At 38.1% G+C, this 19,716-nt stretch overlaps 2 protein-coding genes across 3 annotated transcripts; one reads left to right on the forward strand and one right to left on the reverse strand.

The window, feature by feature from the left end:
• Positions 1-1,066: 1,066 nt before the first annotated feature.
• LOC119120402 (neuronal acetylcholine receptor subunit alpha-7-like) lies at positions 1,067-11,655 on the reverse strand. The gene is made up of 10 exons (XM_037247268.1): positions 11,501-11,655; positions 9,911-10,050; positions 9,639-9,683; positions 8,475-8,584; positions 8,057-8,133; positions 7,242-7,409; positions 5,612-5,806; positions 4,638-4,724; positions 3,944-4,053; positions 1,067-1,531 (listed from the first exon to the last, which is right to left on the reverse strand). Exons 1-10 carry the CDS (start codon positions 11,553-11,555, stop codon positions 1,118-1,120), a joined length of 1,401 nt encoding a protein of 466 aa, XP_037103163.1. The 5' UTR covers positions 11,556-11,655; the 3' UTR covers positions 1,067-1,117.
• Positions 11,656-13,259: 1,604 nt separating this feature from the next.
• Positions 13,260-18,971, forward strand: cln6a (CLN6 transmembrane ER protein a). Of its 2 annotated transcripts, XR_005097505.1 has the most exons (8): positions 13,260-13,462; positions 14,848-14,968; positions 15,062-15,160; positions 15,344-15,532; positions 16,647-16,702; positions 17,168-17,290; positions 18,062-18,532; positions 18,861-18,971. XR_005097505.1 is itself a non-coding variant. In XM_037247270.1 (7 exons), the coding sequence occupies exons 1-7, from the start codon at positions 13,401-13,403 to the stop codon at positions 18,330-18,332; spliced, it is 921 nt and encodes a 306-aa protein (XP_037103165.1). In that variant the 5' UTR covers positions 13,260-13,400; the 3' UTR covers positions 18,333-18,609. The 2 variants fall into 2 exon arrangements, 1 of the variants encoding a protein (XP_037103165.1); XM_037247270.1 differs by lacking the exon at positions 18,861-18,971 and having other exon boundaries at positions 18,062-18,609.
• Positions 18,972-19,716: the final 745 nt, after the last annotated feature.

Raw genomic sequence — 19,716 nt, forward strand, 5'->3', positions numbered from 1 at the left:
ACTCAGGCACACTTTGATCGGTTGAACTCAGTTAAGCCCAAATTTGGCATATTTACTTTAATGTTCTGCCAATCTCCTGTGTGTGCTTTGTTAGACCAATCTCCTGTGTGGATGTGGCTCAAGACAGAATAAGAACATGAACCGTTTTGGACACATGAGACCAGTTGTCCCCAACCACCGGCCCGTGGACCAGTACTGGGCCAGGGTCCAGCTTGGACCGGGCCGCAAAAATGAAAGAAGAAGAATTAGAGCACTAACAATTTACGGTTATTTCATTTTGAAAAGTAACCAAATTCTTTCCTTGACATCCCTCCATGACAGGCTCTTGACACATTTCAAGTTGTCTGGGTTGCGTCGCGCTGATATCAAATCCACAAGCTAGCAGAATGAATGAAATAAACAAATGTATTTAAAAAGTTTCTTTGCAACGGGTAAAAGGCCCAGTGGGGATTCACTGTGAACTTTTCAAGAACAGACTATTTTTATTTGCTGCAGATCCATAAAATATTCAAATAAAAAATTGTTTGGATTATAGGTTTTGATGTAGTTTGGTGTAAAGATGAAAACTAAATAAATAAATAGATAAATAAATAAATATAATTTGACGTTGCAATAGTTACTCAATTTCGAAGTTCGAGCCTGCTGGAAGGAACGATTTGCACACATAATGGTTGCTGGCTTCAGAAGAGAGAAAACACAGGTTTGCATTACAGTGACCATTGTAAAAATTCATGGCTCCTTTGGAAGTGTTAACAGCTCCGGGGAAAGCAGAGGAGACTCTGGGAATTGCCTTATATCTTGACCATTTGGGCTTGGAAGAAACATGGGTGAATGATCCTCCAGGCTCCAGACTGAAAGACTAAGGATGTTTCAGGGCTATGCATGGTGTAATTTTGACTATTTATGTCACGCCCTGTAAGAAGGCAAACACGCATGCATTTTTGGGGGAGACGTTCTCCACAAATGCTAGTCATACTCTGGCAGTTGATTATTTACCTTTAATATAATATTTAGTCTCATACACACCGGTTTCTAGACCACCACATGCTTGAAAGAAATGAAGAAATTCTGAAATAATTATGTAATTACGTATTTGCTTTTCCTATGGCGTTTATTTTCAGAAGAACACATCTTTGGAAACAGCCTCAGTAATGTTTGGTGCTGACACAAGAATCCCAAAGGTGCACAGGATAATGAATAGCAAGAAAATCACAAAACAAAGACGATCGATGACAGCAGCAACAAATTTCCAATCACTGCGCATAGTTTCTCCCTGTTGCTGGTCACGAAAACGTTTGGCAATATAGCGCACTTCATCAAGGATATTGGCGAGTTCTGGTTCACTGCAGCCGACTGTGGAGCTCAGATCTTTGGTGAAGGCAAGCTCACCCTCGCCAACTTTCCCAATCAAGCCAGAATTGGGCGAGGCAGGGTGAACACTCGCCATTCTGGCTTTGAGGTCCATGCTGTCCTCACCTGGATGCTTCATGCGCAGAAACCAGGCACACCAATCAAGGAAGACCAAACGAATCTTTGGGATCAAACAAAGAAGAAAGATAGGACTCATCATCAGTGGCATAAATATTAACGGTGAAACTGGTGCAACACATTGCCGGAGCTCAGAGAGTATTAAAGCCCAGGAGGGAAGGGGAAAAAAAACAGCTGTCCAGAATCCTCCCAGAACCCCAATTTTGTAAATAGAATAGCTCGGGGCGGGCCAGTCACACTGACTGGCTTGTAAGGGACGACAAAATAATCATTTGTCTAATCACAATGAGGAAAAAGGTCGAAAAGATGAGGTTAACGCTAAAATTACAAGGGTAGACTTTTTTTTTTTTTTAAAATAAAGTTAGGCACAAGTCGAGCTTGGAAGCCATGAAGCTCCTTCACTGAAGAGACATTGACCCTACCACTGTCCTGCTTCTTCGGGCATTCAAAAAGAGACTGACTTCCCCGGCACCGCAGCCTCAGCGGATGATTTTGTCTGTGACTTTCAGAAACTAGTCACATTGATTTTACTCTCATGATGTTTATGCCTCTACCATCAAAGCACCCATCAGTAACTCAAATGTGTGAAAGTGCAACTACTGCAAGCCTTTACTTTCTGCCACTGTCAGTCAATAAATAAAGCTGTCAACAGTATATACATAGCCACTTATTGTGGTCTATTGTTGGTTGCTTTCTCATTTTTCCCCAGTTTTTTTTTTTTTTTTAGATTTTCCTTGCCTCCCTTGTGGGTAAGATCAGGGTATGTTGTTAATATTTATCAACTGTGGTCATGTGAACCTCTTGAGACCTTTCTGTGATGAAGGGTTGTATAAATACATTTGACTTTTTTGTTTTAGGCTGGGCGGGGCAGTTTATACAAATGTTCAGTAACTATTGCAATCTAATCTCAAGAGACAATCTGTCCTTAATACAGGTGCCATATGATTCGATCTTCCACAAGTGTGCCTCCAGATGGCTCGCTGCTGAGGTCCTTGTCCAGCTTTGTTCTACAAGTCACTCCGTTGCCCAGCGGACCCAAAAGACCCCCTTCCCTGGCTATCGGCTTCCATTTGCTCTGCTTTTGTCATTTAACTCTACCTCAACACTTCCCATCTGTCATAGTCTTGTCACACGTGAGCAATGAAATTACAGAACACGTCACAGTGGACGAATGAAACTTTCTGAGTATGAGTACTACATCTTTATATTAGCCATTTGCAGTTGGAGTGCGCACGCATGAAGAAGAGGCACGCTGCCTGAAATAGAAATGTGGAACTATCTTGTGTTGAGTGTAATGGGCAAAAGGTGCCATAAATACAGCTGCCTCTGCAGTGCGACCCACAACTCGCTTTGCTTTCTTTGCTTACCGACTCACCATCTCTGGCAACGGACAACAGGCACTATTAGAAACTCCGGAGCGAGATCCAAACATATAACAAATGGGTGTTGCATAATGCACTTGGCATTGTTTTGGTGGTGGTGGTGGGGGTGGGGGTGTTGGTGATGTCTACTGGTGTTTAAGGTAAATGAAAGTTGTCTGTACAAATCTGGTTTCAGCTAAATCTAGCTTTTGCGGCTTTTAGTCATGTGCGCTTTGTAATCCGGAAATGACAGTATGTTTTGAGGAACTACCGTATTTTCCGCACTATAAGGCGCACCTAAAAACATCCAATTTTCTCAAAAGCCGACAGTCATCATCATCATCATCATCATCGGTTTAAAGTCCGCTTTCCAGGCGCCGCTGGGTTGGACTGGGTTCTCGATATGGCCTTCTTCCACCGGGAACGGTCCATGGCCATCTTGTGGTTGATGCCGAGTGCCTTCATGTCGGCTGCCACGGTCATCTGACAGGTCTTTTTAGGTCGGCCACTGGGTCTTGTTCCCTCTACGTTATACAACATAACTTTCTTCACCCAGTCGTTCTCGTCCTTCCTCACTACATGTCCGTACCATCGCAGTCTGCCTCTCCTCACCACATCCACTATGGCCTCCACTCCCATCTTCTGTCTCAGCTCTGCACTGGTCTTTTCCTCCCTCATTGACACACCACACATCCATCTGATCATCCTCATTGGACAGTGCGCCTTATAATCAGGTGCGCCTTATATATGGACCAATATTGAGCCACTACAGCAGGCGTGTCCAAAGTCCGGCCCGCGGGCCAAATGTATATATCTTATATACGTATATGGACAAAGTTTTAAAATGGGCCATTCATTGAAGGTGCGCTTTATAATCCGGTGCGCCTTATATATGGGCAAAGTTTTAAAATGGGCCATTCATTGAAGGTGCGCCTTATAATCCGGTGCGCCTTATAGGGCGGAAAATACGGTACCTGAATATTTCTTCCAATTCAAATAACACCATTCACATTTGATTCAACATGTAATAAACCAGTACAATGCTAAGATGAACAAAAACAAATGGCGAGGATCACAGTGAAATGGGCACTCACCCACTTTGGCATCCTGGCGCCATGAGGGTCATGATGATGAACTTGTAAAACCACAACTGTGACAATCACAGAGAGCGCAACAATGGCCATAGTGACGCTAAAGTACTGAGCTATAAAGGTGAAGACAGAGGAGAAAATGGTTGGTTATTCAGCCATTCATCATGTACAATATAAAACCCGTCCTGATCACTTTCATGGGGGCAAACTGGAGCCTTTCCCCTCTCATTCAGGGCAAAAAATGGTTTCATTGAGTACTCATTTTAAAGCTTCGTTTGCTTCAAGCATCATGCTGCTCTAATGTCAAGCTATCAATAGCATATAATGTCTCTAATGCAGTTGTCTCCATTGGGCACATGTTCCCTGCAGAGCAAGCCTGGAATCAGATTTTCTGAACTACCGTAATTTTCGGACTATAAGTCGCGGTTTTTTTCATAGTTTGGGTGGGGGGGCGACTTATACTCAGGAGCGACTTGTATACATATATATGTTTTTTTTCACTTTTTTGGGCATTTTATGGCTGGTGCGACTTATACTCCGGTGCGACTTATAGTCCGAAAATTACGGTATATCTTTTCGAAATATAGGGGGTAGCTACATTGCAAAACAGAACATGTGCTTTGTGAATAAGTACACAAACACAAAGTGTTGAGATGAAAGAGCAATACAAATTCCTACTAATAATAACCCCACTTACCTATTAGAGGCACTGAGTCTGAAGTGGGCGGCATGATTTGTGCAACTAGCAGCATGAAGACTATTAGGGAGAGCATGACTGTGATTCCTGAAAATACCAAATCTCAGTTAGTGCCTCAAAACCAAAGAATTCGGATTTTACATACAAGCATGCAAAACAATGCTGCATCTTGGGATAAAATTACATTAAAAACAGTTACTTAAAGCTCATGATGGTTGAGGTATCACAAAAGGTAAAGGCCAGTAATATATTTTCATTCTACTCTTATACCACTTAAGGCCTGGTTTGCGTATCAGGTCAAGGCACTGGTCAAGTCGTTTGAGATATCGGTGCCTGGTACGGGATGCTGATTCCTGGCTCCAGAAATGTAGACTTACTGGCGCCAGAAGATACAGGAAGCAGGTGGATGTACTCATGAAAGAATCCTAGGAAGACCGTATCGGGTCTACAGGACGGACTAGCGAGTAATATATCAAACAGCAGCCTGTTGGTATAAAGGAAGTAGACTGGACGACTCGGGGCACACTCGACCTTTTTTCTGGACGTGAGACACTTCATTCTGACATCGGTCGAATAAAATATTTTCCAATCAGTCTTGTGTCACAGAAGTTTTTCCTTCCCCCGAGCCAGCCACCTTTCACAGCGTGTTCCCGAGGAATAGCTGACCACCAAAGACAATTCACTCAGGCCTAATTATATTACTAAAGCATGAGAGAAGCCTAACAAACATCCTACATTTTTTAAATGTATACGTATTTGAGGATATTAATTACATATCAATGGGGCAGAATCCTTGTACCGCCGAAATAATAAGAATTTGTATGTTGATACGTTACATATTACGATAAATGTTTTCATTACAATGTTATTTGTTTCTGATCAGAATGAACGGAAGAAAAGGCTATCAATGCAAATTCAATTTCCAGAGGATTAAACATTTTGCGATACAGAGGATTTAAAGCTCATTGCTTTACCCAGTGATATCTTTTCCCCGGAGTCAGCAGGCAGCAGGAAGACAAACAGGGCCAGAATGGAGATCAGAATCGAGGGAATGAGCAGATGAACTACATAGAAGAGAGTCCGTCTGCGCATCACTATGGTGTACGTGACATCGGGGTAGGGCTCCTCGCAGCAATCATAAGTCCGGCTATTCTTCTTTCCTGAAACCACTGTGAGAAAAACAACACGTCATTGAATCTACACATGTAAAATGTTGTAACACTTTAATTTAAAAAAATTGTTTTACAGTATCCCTTGATCGATCCATCAAGCCATATTTTCACAATGTATTTTTTGATCTTACAAAAATATTTTATTCAGTATCTTTGGAGTATTTTCTTAATACAAATTAAAAACATGCTGTGAGCTATTATTCTACTGCTTTCTACTGATATTTGCGATTCAGAATTGGTTTTGAGGTACTTTATGCAACAAAGTTATTTATTTATTTAATTTCTTTCTTTCAATGTATTTATTTCCTTTTTCTTGTCTCTTTCATATCGTTATTTTTCTATTTATATTGGGTCATTGTTTTTTCTAAACTTGTAACCACCTTATTCTTTTGCGTGAAACATGAGAGGCACTTCCAGTATAGTGAAACCGGCGTTTTATTTCAATGGTAACTGTTGGTGCTAATATGCGAATGTCAATCGTTGGATAAGAGAAAACATTTCAATGTCACGAAAAGAAGTCTCCCGCATACATTTAAACAACACAAGATATACAAGTGGCACTCACCCAGCGCGTCTTTGCCGGTGGTTCAATGCAAGCACTTGCACAAAGTTCAATGCGAGTGTTGTGATGAGCTTTGCCCATGAAATAAAAAGCGGCACATATACAACATTGAGCTGGTCTTTTCAAATGACCCTCAGCCTAGTTTGTCTGTGTTCCTCATTGTCAGGTGGACACTACACTATACAGCTCTTTCCTCATCTGGAGAGGAATGCTCAACGATGCTCAATGGCCTTGTAGTCCAGATTGAACTTCTTCTGCTTGTTTGTACAACCACCAGCAGTACAACTCGCTCCAAAGATGTGCAAGAAATTGTTCAATGCATGAGGGCTAATGATCGTTTAGAAAAGGGGTGTGTGTAGAAAAGCCGCTTCATTAGGGAAAACTCATTGTAATCAATGGGAGCATTTTACCAGAAGTTCCTCACATATTTAGTTACCCATGAGAGCCCCCGTGAATAAGGTGGAAAGTTTAGATTCTGATTCTGGTGATTTGTTTTCTCACTGTCTTTTTGACCTTGTGTATCTTAAATCAGTTTCTTTGTTGTTCTTATATTCTGTAGGAGTATAGTTGTTCCTCAAAAGATTGACATTAGTTGGGTCCCTTGGTATCTATGTGAAAAAACACTTTTACACTTTTCTTTATCCGCCATGGTTGCTGATCAATTTTACAGGTCCCTTATTTCAATAGTCTTATTGAATTGCTCTTACGAGGTCGTCTGTTTTGTGATTCAACATACAGATGATTTTCACCATAAGTAGCAAACATCTCCTGAAAATGTTTTCCAATCTGAGTTCCACCCTTTCCCACATTACTAAGTATTTTATGTATACAAATTTGTGTTAGACATGCACAGTATCAAATTATTCTCACCAACAAGGTCCCACTCTCCATTAGGTACGTATTCACTGATGTCCGCCTCTATCAGTGATAAGTCTAAAGAGAAGCCCCCGTAAGTCCAGGAGCCAAACTTAAGTTCACATTTCTGGATGTCAAAGGGGAACCAGCGGAGATCGAAATAGCAGGTGCTCTTAATGATCCCTACCAGGGAAATATATGCAGAATAGAAAAAAAAGGAGACACATGACAAACAAATTAATTTACTCTGAAGAAAGAATTAAATTAAATTGAATTAAAAAAGAAGCAGCAAGAGATGCACTCTGTCAGCATAAGGAGTTCATGTATTTTGGAAAAATAATAATAATGTAGTGAATGTATCCAGTAATCAGTAAACAAGGTCTTTCCGTTCCGCACTGCATGAAATGAACGGATATACAACGAGGACAAAGAGTGCCTAATAATGACAGACAAGTGCAAACTTCCCTCAATCAAAAAGCAAAAGGTCAACACTAAATTAAATCTGATGAAATGCATAGTATCGTGAGTGAAGGTCAAGAAACAAGTTGCATCTCACAAAAGCAATCAATGCAGAAAGAACTCATTGAGAAAGTTATTAGTGCTGGAATGCATTCACATGGCGAGCCAAGAAGACAGAACAGTGCTTTTGCTTGAAGGAGGAGGAGGTCAAGTCACTCAGTGAAGGAAGTAATCCGAGACTACAACTGCAGTTTCATTACATGTGCACACACATAAAAACTCATGCACTTCAGTAGCTGAAGGTTCAATAAGGAAAAAGGGGAGAAAAGAGCTTTTGTGCAAGTGTGAGGGTGGACAGAAATATTCCTTACTTGGGGGTATATGCAAACAGTCGCCCGAGAAGGAAGACACAATTTTGGTATGAGAGAGATCAGACGTTTTGTCTGCACTGTGGATGACATAGAACAACATCAGTGTAGCTTGTGAGAAATGTAGACACACCTTTTAATTCAATTTTTGACCGGACCTGTGAAAAATGATGCCACACTGATATTGAATTGGCAGCAATTAAAGTATATCTGATCTTTTATACTGGTGTGTTATTGTATTATAAATAAGAGTATTTATTTTTCCGACAACCTCTGCAGATGACGTAAAAAAAAGATACATTGATTTGTGGTTTTACAGGAATAGTAATAAAAATAAAATTATAATAAAATAATAATACTAATAATAATAACAACCAAAAATATTAATAAGTATATTGCTCATATCCACATCCAGTTGTACCTGTTATAAAGTAGAATATCTGGCTTCCAAAGGAGATGATCAGGAAATCGTAGTGCTTTCAATCCATTATACTCAGATGGGTCCCACTGCAGTTTATAGTCATTCCAAGACTGTGGAGCAGATAATTAGGATATACAGGATTTTTCCACACTTAATATTCTAGACAATGGGTTATGCACACACACACAGATCTTGTTCACTAAAACTTACTCGCTCATCTATATTCCGTTAATTTCTGATCCACTTTGCTGCTCGGACTGGGATCCATCTAATACATGGATTAGAGTTAAAGTGTAGGGGCCCTCTTAGTTTTTTTTTTTTTAAACTGTCCTACCTTGATCTGAAAATCAGTGACATTTGAAAATATTATTGTGATGAATATGGATGAGTTAAATACTTAATTAATATTTACTTAATGGTCAAATATGAAATAATGAGGGCCAATCAAAATATGCCTTGGATTGGAGTTAAATTAGTTTAAAGTTAAAGTATAGAGGCGGTCTTAGTTTTTTTTTTTTTTTAAACTGAAAATCAGTGACAAAAATATTGCGTTGAATATGGATGAGTTAAATACTTAATCAATATATACTTAACGGTCAAATATGAAATCTAAAGGAGGGCCAATCAGAATATGCCTTGCCTGTCTGAATTATGGATTTACTATATTGCACTTTAAAATACTTCCAAGTATTCTTCTCCAATGCAGGATTGCAATGTTTAGTGCATCAAATAATATTTTGTAACTTCTGCATTCACTTGTGCATCAATTTGATTCCAAGCCTCTTTTCTTTCCTTCACACCCACAGCAGTGTTGCTTATTTTACGGATTGTATTTTCATCATTTTAATGCACCCACTTTAACTGTCTTGAATTCCAAGGGCTTAAGTAAGCACCTTGACATTTTTCTCTGTCAATAGACATCTTGTACAGTAAATAGACTTTTTTGAGCATCTCCTTATTGGTGAATATATAAGAAAACTCAACTAATTCAGATCAGCGATTCTGGAACTGAGGTTCCTTATTTCAAACTCGGAGCTCAGGTTGAACCATCAGCCCAACCTGAAGTCTTTATACTCGTCTTAAACGCTACCGAGGAAGATTAATCGGAAACACATGAGAGAACGGGTTGCTCAAAAAGCTTTCTAACAACACACCGACACTTACCGTTCGCAGCCAAATACTGGTTGTCAACATCTGATTCGTCTCATCCTGTGAGAGAAAAAAAAAAACAGTTTGTGGCTCCTATAAAACCTTCAGAGTTTGATATTGATATTTAATCGTGTTGGTTTGGCATTTTATATACTCCATCATCAAAATGCTAATACCTTTTTTCTCAGTTTGCCATGTTCTGCCCAAACAAAATGAATTCATTTTACAATTTACCTGTGTAGTTGTCGTAATAATCATAATAATCATCATAAAAACAAGTTACACACCACATCCATGATCTGCCTGAGAGTGATGCCGACGTCAACGTTGAGGGTCTGAGACTCATTGAAGATTGGTCTCTCAAGTACATTGTACTCACGCAGCAGGTCTTCGAAGAGCCTGCGCTCATTTGGCCCTTGAATGGAAACTATGAAAACAAAACACATATACAGTATACTGTATATAAAACAGTTTTAGCAACGCTTATCACAATTCACTGTTGCCACTCGTTTGTTTCGGTTTGACAAACCACGTTGTAAATGTATTTTTAAAGATGCAGCAGTATACATGAATAAAGTTTACATTATTTGACCATCAATCATAATTGGTGTGAAACAATTTTCTTGATATTGGTATTTCACTCATTTGTGTCGAGCTCACCTCCTTGTGTAAACCTGAATCCAAAGATTTAGAAGAATTAAAATTTGATTATTGGGTGCTGGCGACTAAAATATTAATGTGAACACTGGGAGTATATTTATTGGATATCAAAGGCAGGCCCGTGCAAAGACTCAAAATGGTTGCACAACCCTGCCAAAAATGTTTTTAAATATGATAACTTTAGCACAGACTAAAATTTAGAGTGTGTTAATGTGATTTGTCTTGGTTGTAAACAGACATTGTTGCATTTAAAAGTAAAGTTCAGCTAGTTCTTTGAGGATTAGATGCCTGACTCTCTGATTTTTAAACCTATTTTGAGGGTTACAGGAATGCATGCAAATGTGCTTGGAAATAGAACATAATGTAAGTGTAGAACCATCTTGACACCAACATCCTAAATTTAATTTTTAATATTTTGTCCTTTTCTTCTTATATGATCTTTAACTCACCTTATTTTATGTTGCAGTGCAATCGCACTCTACCGCAAACTAAAACCACATGAACAAAACGATTGCTGTTTTTGTTATGACAGTCAGAACTGAGCATTGTTGCCTTTTTAAATCTACCAATCAATAGAACATTTGGATTGTTTATCTTTATTGATTGCGATTTGTTCTGTAAACAAATACTAGTTCAGTATTAAGTACTGCACAATCTGGACCAGTAGTTCGCAGAAATTATTAAATTTATGATACCTATACTTCATTTCTGGAAAAAAAATGTCACTGAATAAATATGTCACAAAAAGTGGTTATTTTATTTTTTCTTTATGTAGAAGGGACAATGCACACTGACAACATTATACAATGTAAATGTACTCAAGGTAGATAAAAAAAATAATAATTATTGGCAAGCCCTTGGACATTTTAAGACAACCTAAAATGAGATGCATTAAAATGAGATACACGATATGTATCATCTATCTTGTGGGTTTAATCAGCCTCTTGCTGGCATAAATTGATGAACAAAGATAATGTGTTTGTCATTTAAAAAAAAACTAAGTGAATATGTTCTGAATATATCTCCACACATTGTAATGTGCCACAGCATACAGGCTGGCGACTAACTGTGGACACATATTATTAATAGTAGGCTCTATTTAATGCAATATGAATTTCACCAGAAATTTAAACAAGAAAAGGCCACCGGGGGGAGTAATGCATCACAGCAAGAAAAGTGAAAAAAAAAAAGTTTCTTTTTTCAATAAACACACTTACCTTGGACTGTGCATGCACTCACTAGCAGAACAAGCAGAATACCATGTGGATCCATGGTAGCTCAGAAGAAGGAGGAATGTGGATCTCATTGGGGTAGCTTGTTTATGTCTGTGTTTTTAAAATGACTCCTCCTCCCAGGTTACATGATTGCAGGTTAACCCAGGTTAAAACTATTGAATGGACAAATTATGATTATATAATTATTTATTGTTTTGATTTAGGTTTTGGATGTTAATATAAAAAAAAACAATAAAATGATTAAAAATATTTTTGTGCAGCATGTTACGCAATTGGTTTGTAGTTAAATGGGAAAATGGGAAACAGATGGATACAGTCTGCCTGATCTTGAAGTCAACATACATAATGGAAAACATACGTGGACATCACCTTGACAGTAAAACTACTAGATTTAAAGTCTGCATTTTTTGCATTCAGCACTCAGTGGAGTGGAACATCTAAAATCTGTAATTTTTCTTCTTTATACACTGGTCACTTCCACCCCCCCCTTATGTCAATAATAGTGCCTTCCAGAGCACACAGTACACAGTACAAGCAAACAGTAAAATCAAGATTGGTTCAAAATACAAAATACATCAATTTAAAAAACAACAAATAACAAGTATGAAACTCTGAATCGTTATGTTTTAGAAATGGCTAGAAAATGAGTCTTGCCCAACAACCGCAGGGCACATAAAAATAAAAGAAATGCTTTGTAACGTGAGTTATCCACTGTTAAGAATTAGATTTTCCTTTTAAATATAGTATCACAGCTGTACTTTGTATCAAGCGACACAGGCCATGCATAGAAACCAAACTTACATCGCCTTTTGTTTGATACGAAAACGTGATGTCGGATTTGTTTATAAAGCTCCTTTTCTAAATTTAACAGCAAGCACCTTTTCATTTGTATTCAACAGCTTGCTTATTATAGAACCGATTTTTCATGCGGTTTACATTTCTTGACCACATCAAATCATGTCTTATTCGTGCAGAATATTTGAATAAAGAGCCAACTTTTCTTAATTTTATTGAATATAGAGTTTATTCAAAGTTCCCATGTTGTCGGTGTGTTTGGCGTTGTGTGAAACAATTTGCAGACATGTTTGTTATTTTTTCTTTTGGTGCTATCCAAAAAATTGGAATGCAACTTTTGCCCCCACTAGCTCTGCTTCTCCGTAAGCACACAGCTTTCCCGACTGCACCCATTGTGTAGTTTCGGATTAATTTACGATTGGGCAAGGCTGGCCTTGTGTGGCTGTCACCTGAGGTTTCAATGATGTTTAAATATATTTGTTTTGGATGCTAATTTATTTTTGCATGAGATGGTTGTCAAACTAAATTTAAAGTTACAGCAATCCCTCGTTTATCGCGGATAATTGGTTCCAAAAACCACCCGCGATATGTGAAGATAAGTACGGTCACCAACAAGAAGTACTGGGCAGGCTAACGAGTTAGCGGAAATATGCTAATTCGCGATCGTGCTAACACGCGAAAACGGACTTCTAAAGAAATGTAAACGAACATTTGGAGCAATACTACATTGTCCTAAAGGTTAGACACATGTTTCCTCAATTTAGACGTTTTATTTTGACTTTTAAATTGTTTTTTAATTTGGGGGAAAAAAAAATCCGCGATGTAGTGAAGCCGCGATAAACGAAACGCGAAGTAGCGAGGGATCACTGTACATCCAGCTGAAGAAAAAAAAAAAAAAAACCCTTCCCTGCGCACATCTCAGCTGCATGCTGGTTGGTTGACAATGACTAGTCGGGGCGGTGACATGACAGTAAACAGGAAGTGAAGGACAAGCGAGAAGAAAATGCGAGTTTAATAACCTACGTGGTTTCTATTTTGTTTTTATTATATATTATCAAAAGCAACTGGATCCAACACAGCACCAAACATGCAGTCATTACGGAAACGCCGGGACAACCTTTTAACAATTCGAGCAAATTCACAAACTAGGTTGGTTTGATTGAAGCGTTTAACAAAAGAGTGCTACTTAAAAACGAAATACATCTGCATTTGTGGCGGTGCTTACGAATTTAATCAACCATCGTGGTAGCTGTCATGCTTCATTTCGTGTGCAATTCTGCTTGAAGTCTGCAGTTTGAGAAGTTATTTGAGTCCATTCATCCATCTAGTTTTAGCAAAGCTTCTCATCGTCAGGGTGGGACAGGGTCGCATATTTGTTGATTATTACAATAAAGACACAAACATGGAAGCTGATTGCTCTTTGTGTCTTGTTTTCTTGGTATCTGTCAATCAGCATGAGGGCAGCCAGTGTCATCCAGGTTTTGTTGTCTTTTACAAGGTCAATGCGTTCCATTTGTGCCGTGTGCCTTATGCATGAGTCGATAATTCAGTTTTTTTTTTTTTTTTAAAGGGGGTGGGGGGTCTGTCAAGGACTGTTCTTTTAACTGTAAACACTCAAACCGACACATTAAACATTAAACTGGGGTGGTCGATAGCTGCACGAAGACCCTTTTACAGGCACTATATAAATGCAATTAAGCTTCACCATTGATTCATTGTGAATGTATACCATTTTGGGAGAATACTAAACATGCAAAAATAAATCTAATCATTTAAATTAATATATTTATGAAGAATGATTATTTCATATGGCCTGAATTGTATTCTTTGAATGTTATGATTACTATTTTACTATTATAAAGAACCACTGAACCAGCCACACACAAATAAGTATTTTTGTTTATGTTAAAGTATTTTTTCTACAATAATAGGTAAGATAAAGTAATGCAATTTCTTTATAATTCAGTTTGTCCTATCCTCTGCACATTGTTGTACACATTGTATTCTCTCAGTTAATTTTTTTAACCTGGGCCATTTAACCCTCTTAGAAATGCATTCAGATATTTTCTTTAATTCCGAGTTTGTGTTTCCGTTAATTAACTTTCCGATTTCCCCCAATAGTCCTAAATATATTTTGTTTTATAGTGCTAAAATAGTCATGCCAATCAATGTTAACCACAAAAATGTGCACCTGAGCAATTATTATTTTTTCACATGAGCAAAAAGAAAATGATGGCAATATTTCATTTAGAGATGCTTAACAGTGAATGTGGTCAAACTGATGGTAAGATAAGGTTAAACATTTCTGAATTGGATCAATAATGGTCCGCAATCGTGTTTTCTTGGGTAAAGACAAAAAAATAATCTGAATCAACTGTATATAGTATTTTGTGTGGATTAGGCAGACATAAAAATATTAAGTTGTACTTTAACACTTAACCTTAGTTTATTAATTTCACATGTTTACATATGTGAATTACACAGCAAAAATATTTATTTGTGCTGCACTGTGTAACTGGATCTATCTGTTTTAGCTGCGTACTTGGTTCGAAGACCAACATGGCACAGAAGAAAAAGCAAGATTTCCATTTAGATTTGTGGTTCTGCCTAACCCTGCAGAACTGGATTCTAGACTTTGGACGGCCTATTGTCATGGTAAGCAAGTATCCGTGTTCCCAGCATTTATATTTGTGTACAGTAAACAACAAAACAATGAGCACTATGACTTTCTTGGTGTGCCGTAAATAGATCATGCTTCCACTTGAGTGGTTTCCCCTGAACAAACCAAGCGCCGGAGACTATTTCCACATGGCCTACAATGTCATAACACCTTTCCTCATGCTTCGGGTAAGTGCAAACACATTGTCAGTACGCATTTGTCTTAAGATACCAAAGACACATCAATTAAAAGTTATAAATGTGGAATGAGATGACATGATTTGAAATGAACCCTCAGAGCCGCTGGAGAGGCTTTCGAGGCAAATTCTTTGCCATCACAGGCAGATTTTGACTTGTCACTTTTTCTGTTAGTTGATTGAGCGCAGTCCAAGGGCGCTGCCCCGCTCAGCAGTTTACCTTTGCATCATCACTTTTGTCATGGGAGCCAGCATCCACCTGGTTGGAGACTCCATCAACCACAGACTTGTTCTGAGTGGCTACAAGCTCCACCTGTCAGTCAGAGAGAACCCGATCATGAGAGACCTCAAACCTGCCTCCCTGGTAAGGCTACCATTATGCCTGGGTGAGCTTTGTGAAAGCTTTTTACTGTATTTCGCTAGTGAGATAGAACTAAAGTGTGCCATTTTTGTTATAATAAACTTGTATTCATCTTTTGTTTGGTGACACAATGGCGATGCGAGATATTATTTCAAACTGCAGTTCTCAAATTGGGCTCAATATACATTTGGAAATGAGCTTTCCTCTGCAAGTCACGTGCACATTACACGAAAGCCAAAATCTGATCAGTTTGTTTTCATCTTTTATCGACAATGCATAAAACAGTGGTGACATGGGACTTTAAATATTTATTTAGTTGCATTAGATAGTGTTATTTTTTTTCATATTTAATTAAATATTGTACACTTATAAAATGGCTTCTCGAAGACCAAACCTGCCTGGTAAAAATGACTTCTAAAAGACCAAACCTGCCTTCACATCCAGTCATTCGTTTATTGTATCGTTAAACTTTAACCATGCACACCAGCTCCAATGGATTTGTCCTCCATGACCAAGGATTTCTTCCACTGTTCATTACTCTACCCATGTCAATTCAAAAAAGTAAAAAGTTGGACCTTAGGCTACTTTTCTTGAGAGCTCGATGTTATTGATCATCTTGTAGGCCTTTTTGATATTTACTCTAACAGGCTGGTTGAGAAAAAAGCATGCAGGGTAGTGAAAAGAAGTCCTACATTTTTTAATTATGACTACATACTACATAAATAACCAATTTTTGTATTATTAGATTATGAAAGGGAAACTTTAAGGTTTAAGGCAATAAGGTTTGTTTGAACAGCACTAATCTGGAGCAGATTGTATTTATTTTTTTTTTCCTTGGGATTTTGCATTCCAATCTATTGTTCCAAGCAGGTAACCGAATGGCCTTTTTGTTACGCTTTTGTATTTATTTCTGACAACTTAAAGTAAATAGGATTGATTCATAAGTGAATATTTTCCAACATTGCAGCCTCATTTCATACGTACCACAGTACGCACAAAAGGGGAAATGCAATAGGTGTCACTGTTGCGCAAGAGAACAACACTTATAGTCATTCGGGGGAAAGGTAATTTGGGATGAATGCGTTTTAATAATTCCACACCTCTTGTTTATTTACAGATTGACTCCTTTGAGCTGTTGTATTTTTATGATGAACATCTGGGACATTTAATGTGGTAAGTTGGAGCGATAATCATTAGGAATGAACGTACCCAACATGGATTGATATATACGTATTACTCGTGCGTGTGTGTGTGTGTGTGTGTGTGTGTGTGTGTTTTGGCAAATTCTGGAGACATAAAACATATTTGACTATCAGACTTTTGAAAAGATATGAAGATATGCTCTAAAATAAAGAAAGCAATATGCAATAGATGCATGTCTTGAAGGCCTCGGTGTGTTCTTGATTCACTGACTATATTTAATTGCTGTGAAGGTTTGAGTTCTCGAAATAGCATTCTTAACCTTTAAGTGATTTTAAAATAAGGTATGATGTTTGTGAGGATACAAGATGAATAGTAAAAAAAGAATGTATGCATACAGGATGCTGCAGCATCCACACTAATTATTCCCCTTAAAGGGCAACTCATGAATAGAACTCAAGCAGTGCAGTTCACAAGAAGCCATCTCTGGTGTCTTAGGTATATTCCCTTCTTTATCATTCTCTTCATCTACTTCACTGGATGTTTCACCGAGCCGACAGAGCAGATGAAGATTCCAGTCACAGGCCGGCTGTTACTTGTACCCAGCGCACTCTATTACTGGTCAGTTGTACTCATCATGTTCTACATTTGTGAATACGGGTAACTCACGATTCAACACGGTCATGAATTAAGTCTGCTGCGTCGTGTGGACGAGTCAGTCCTGCACAATGTGTTCCATTGCAGCCGTACTTTTAGGAAGCTTTTATATCCTACTTTATACTTAGTGCTGTTCATTTACATTTGATTTAACGCCAGCCGTGGCTGGGTGCCTTAAATGATTACTTTGGCCAGGAATGCTGATTTCAAATGCATTTCTTTAATTATTGGTTATATACATTTTAATTCTCCCATCTCCCCTTTTACCAGTGTAAAAAAAACAATTAGACTTGACATTAAGAGTTAATAGTAAGAACCAATTTTAATATCCAGTTGTTAAGTGATTTTTTTGTCCTCCTCTGTGTTGGCCCTCGAGGCCACGATGACCTTAGCGTCTAGATTTCCTCATGGGAGAGTGGGAGATACAACCTTCAAATGTATATTGTACATTTTAAAAAGCTTTGTTGTCTTATCAAGACTTGCCAAGGATAACCTTATCTCTTCACCCTCTGACAAACAGATTGCCAAGTTGAAATTTCAGGGGATTTACGAACATTAATTTGCAATTTACTAACATCGCTTGTCCCTGCTTCAACTTCCTGCTAGCTTGTAATTTTAATGATTAACAATCTTCATTAGCTTGTTTGTTGTCTTGGGTCTTGCGAATGTCCAGGTTGTTTTTATTTGTAATGCTATGGGGTGACTTTGACTTATTTGGTTTCATTTACTCCGCAGGTATTTGGTTACGGAAGGACAAATCACCGAACTGTTTCTCCTCACCTTTTTTGCAATGGTGGCCATGGTGATTCATCAAAGGCATCATGGCCTGAGACCAGACAGCAATGGTCTTTTCTTGTTCTATAGTTTTAGTGTTACTGTGCTTTTAGTGGCACTCTGGGTTGGTTATCTATGGAATGACCCAGTACTACGCAACAAGTACCCTGGTTTTGTGTACGTTCCGGAACCGTGGTCCTACTACATGTTACATATACAAAAAGATCACTGAATCAGAACATTGTTACCTCATTACACTTTTTACTATATGTTGGCTTGAATTCTATTTGCTTTCCCCCTTTTCGGTTACAATAGAGTCTATTGAATGGACAGTGATGAAGGAACGACAGGTTTACAAACTGTTATAGTTTTTTTTTAGTTTTGTCTTTCTTTTCTCATTGTTAAAGTATTGGACAGTATTTGCCGCATTAGGTCAGGGGTGTCAAACTAATTTTTTCCGCGGGCCGCATTGTAGCCATAGCTTCTTTCGGAGGGCCATTATGACTGTCAACCCAAATAAATGTATGAGCACCTCATATACAGTAAAAGCTACAAAACAAACTGACAAATAACTCGTTTTCGAATCAGATAAGTAAAAACTGGTCAAATATTTAAAAAAAAGATATTATAAGTGAAGACAATTTGCAATTCTAGTAATGACACACGAATTTGATGCACAATTTGTATTCGAGGGTCACATGAAATGATGTGGCAGGCCGTATCTGGCCCCCGGGCCTTGAGTTTGACACATATGCATTAGGTTTTTGACACCGCTCGGTTCGAACATCACTGATTGTTACTAATGTATTCAACACCGACTCTCCTTGTGCTCAATGCAATACTGATGTCAATAATAAATGAATGGAATGTTCGGAATACTGTTGTATGTACCGTTAAGATTCTCTGCTCCCAATCTCACACAATAATCCTTTGCACATTTGCCACTTTCTACTTTTTTTTCAGTCCAGCATTTAAATGATTCCTCACAATAATCCTTTTCACATTTGCCACTGTCTACTTTTTTTTAATCCAGCGTTTAAACGATACCTCTATTTGTATATTGCTGGTGTCAGGCCAAAACAACCCGTGTCCAAATTTGGTGAATTTCAAAGTCAAAGTCTGCTTTATTGTCAATTTCTTACTCAATTTCACACAAAGAAATCGAAATTACGTTCCCACTATCCCACGGTGACAAGACATGGTACACAATATACATACAAGTAAACAACACAAAAAAAATAAAAACAAGAAGGCACAAACAATGAATAAATAAGAGTGATGAATAAATAATAAATAAACAAATAACATAATAAATAAGAGGAGCAGAAATGGAGCAAGTGTGCATACAGCAGACAGTCTGGTGGTCAGTTTGATCAGTCTTAAGTTGAATATGGCTTGCTCACTTTAACAGTGTCATGCACAATGCAAAAATAAACAAGCAAACAAAAATTTTGGAGGCACTGTCCGACACCAGCGGTACGTACTGTAGACTACAGGTTAAAATGTACCCCTTCAACCTTTTCACATTATAATCACAAACATGTTTTTTGTTGTTGTTGACATTTGATTTGATAGACTAAAACAGAATTGCATACAAGTGACAAATGGAAAGAAAA

This window comes from Syngnathus acus, chromosome 3 (assembly GCF_901709675.1).
Source record: "Syngnathus acus chromosome 3, fSynAcu1.2, whole genome shotgun sequence".
Lineage (NCBI taxonomy): Eukaryota > Metazoa > Chordata > Actinopteri > Syngnathiformes > Syngnathidae > Syngnathus > Syngnathus acus.